Source organism: Rhagoletis pomonella, unplaced genomic scaffold (genome assembly GCF_013731165.1).
Source record: "Rhagoletis pomonella isolate Grant_MI unplaced genomic scaffold, Rhpom_1.0 Rhpom_scaffold_00003, whole genome shotgun sequence".
Lineage (NCBI taxonomy): Eukaryota > Metazoa > Arthropoda > Insecta > Diptera > Tephritidae > Rhagoletis > Rhagoletis pomonella.
This window is the reverse complement of record NW_023458557.1, coordinates 90,393,340-90,395,721: the sequence shown is the minus strand read 5'-3', so window position 1 is coordinate 90,395,721 and position 2,382 is coordinate 90,393,340. Positions and strand designations below refer to the sequence as shown.

The following is a 2,382-nucleotide window of genomic DNA, read 5'->3' as shown; positions in this document are numbered from 1 at the left end:
GAAAATTTCCTAGTAATGGCTCACCTATTTGTCCAATATTGAGCCGCATATCCGCTGTTAATGTTGCAAGGGTAACTTTTCTTGCCAAGACTTTAGCCATGCAGTTTCTCGCAATGTCACTTTGGCTTGGCACCCAAATGGTACCAATTCAAAAGTAGTCCGACGCAATTGAGAGGCGGTTCAAACATTATCTATCCACTTTCGACTGCACTACCATTTCATTCAAGACCATGATAGCCGCTTAGCTTTCAGAATATGTGGTTAACTCCTTAACTGATGTCACACTCTTCAGCAATAAGTCAGCTGCTGCTTTAGTGGCTGGAGAAGTTTAAATATGGTTTCTCAAAGCCAATTAATTATTTTACACCAGAGACCCCATCTCTTAACACTAGCCCTCCTTCCCACCCTGCAACAATATAAGGAATACAACGCCTTTCCAATGTTTGGTTTCCTATCCACTTGACCCTGTCTGAGATCTGCAGTCAGACACCTCCGATAAGAAGAATAGCGAAAAATACCAGTATTTAGAGATTTGACTATTGCATAAGCAACAACATTGCTGAAGGCCCTTCGATGTCGAAGAAGGCCCCTACTGCAAAATCTTTACTAATTTGTGTAGGGCGGTATCTACCAACTGAGTCCTGAGTAATCTCGTTTCTTATATGCAAGTCAAAGTGATAGGCCTGAAGTCCTTAGGAGAAGCTAGAGAAGCCTTATCAACGCCCAGTCCTCGCACAGTTCGCCTTTTCCCTCGCTTCTCCTCACGGAACTCAAAGAAAACGCTACATATATTCAAATGTTTTTTTTTTTTGTTTATTCAATACTGAAGTAAATTCGTCATTTTAAACAAAGTAACCCAAAGCCTTAACTTCATTAACCAAAGCGACCACACCATCCAGAGTTTCCTCGCCTGTAGGAATAATCTGAGCGGCTGGCAGTCTGAAACCAGTTAGAATAGAATTTGGGCCTGGCCGTAATTCCAGGCAGAAGGACATGCGAGTACCCACGTTACCATAGACCCAGTCCACACTAGCGCCCGCAGCCGGATAAATGGCATCGTAAATATTGCCACCAGTGTATTTGGTACCATAGCGCTCTGCGATAGCAGCCACTGTAACATTGAATACACGCTTGTAGTCATTGACATTAGCAGGCAGTTCTTGGGTGTGACCATAGGGATAAAGCACATACTGAGAGTAGGAATGGAAAGATATGTATACGTCAATTTTTCCCTCCAGCGTTTGAATGTAGTTTGACAACGATTTTGCTTCCAATTCAGAAAATGCAGACGGACCAGCATACGTATCAGAGCAGGGGTTGCTGCTAGCGCCCACTGTATTCCAGTGAAAGTCCCAGTTGCGATTTGGATCCGCGCCATAGCAGGTACCATGGGGCTGACGTGTTTTACGCCACAAACGATCGGTAGTGTGCGTGTAGACATATCCATCGGGATTGGCGTGCGGGAATATGTACCAATCGTAATTTTGAAACAAATCCTTAATGGCAGCATCTTCTGATGTCAGCAGCTGATTAATGATGTAGGTCGCGGTAGCTGGTGCAATCCATTCACGTGCATGAATGCCAGCTTCTAAGAAGATGCCAGGCTTTTTCTCTGCACCGTTATTATAGGAGATTTTCACACCCAAAATCGAACGCTTCTCATAAGTTTTGCCACCTTCGATGAGCCTCACAACGCCTGGATATGAACTGGTCAACGACCGCAACCAAGTGTATGTGTCGGTAAGCGTTTGGTACTCTTCCCAGCCATAAGCGCCAGCACGTCCACGAATCTCTGTATCGTCATCATCTTCGAGTCGTGATTGCAAATTCTGTTCAAGCAATACGTAATCGATATTGTGGTCAATCAAAGCTTTCAGGAAGTCGGGTACTTTGTGAGGTGCCACAACAACATCGATATCCTTGTCAACGGAGTGAACGCCTTCCAAGAAGATCAATGCGTCACTGCTGTCCTCCATTTCCTTTAAGAACGCCAATTCTTGAAGATTGGATGCGGTCACCCTATACACGCGATAGTTATCATAGCGCGCACGTTCGGTATTGCTTAGGGCCACTGCCGCCAGGCAGAGTGCGAAAATTAAACTGTATTTCAACGACATTCCGACAGATCGCATTAGCGAATGTATTCGCCACGGACAAAGTAGTGTTATTTATAAGCAAATGGCCGATAGTAACGCTGGCAGAAATCTAGTTTTTTTGCTAGAACTCGGACTGCCTAAGTATGAATTTATGGTGGGAAAATGTCTTTGAAATTTTATTTAGTGTAACATAAAAATAGTATATAGCAGTAGCACCGATTCCGTGCGGGCGGATGGAGGCAAAAATGGCCTTTAAGTGGAAGAGTAAATTTTAACCAACAAGATA

At 44.0% G+C, this 2,382-nt stretch overlaps 1 protein-coding gene across 1 annotated transcript; it reads right to left on the bottom strand.

The window, feature by feature from the left end:
• Nucleotides 1–842: 842 nt before the first annotated feature.
• LOC118736413 (zinc carboxypeptidase A 1-like) lies at nucleotides 843–2,117 on the bottom strand. The gene has a single exon (XM_036466506.1). The coding sequence runs from the start codon at nucleotides 2,115–2,117 to the stop codon at nucleotides 843–845; it is 1,275 nt and encodes a 424-aa protein (XP_036322399.1).
• Between the last annotated feature and the right edge of the window lie 265 nt (nucleotides 2,118–2,382).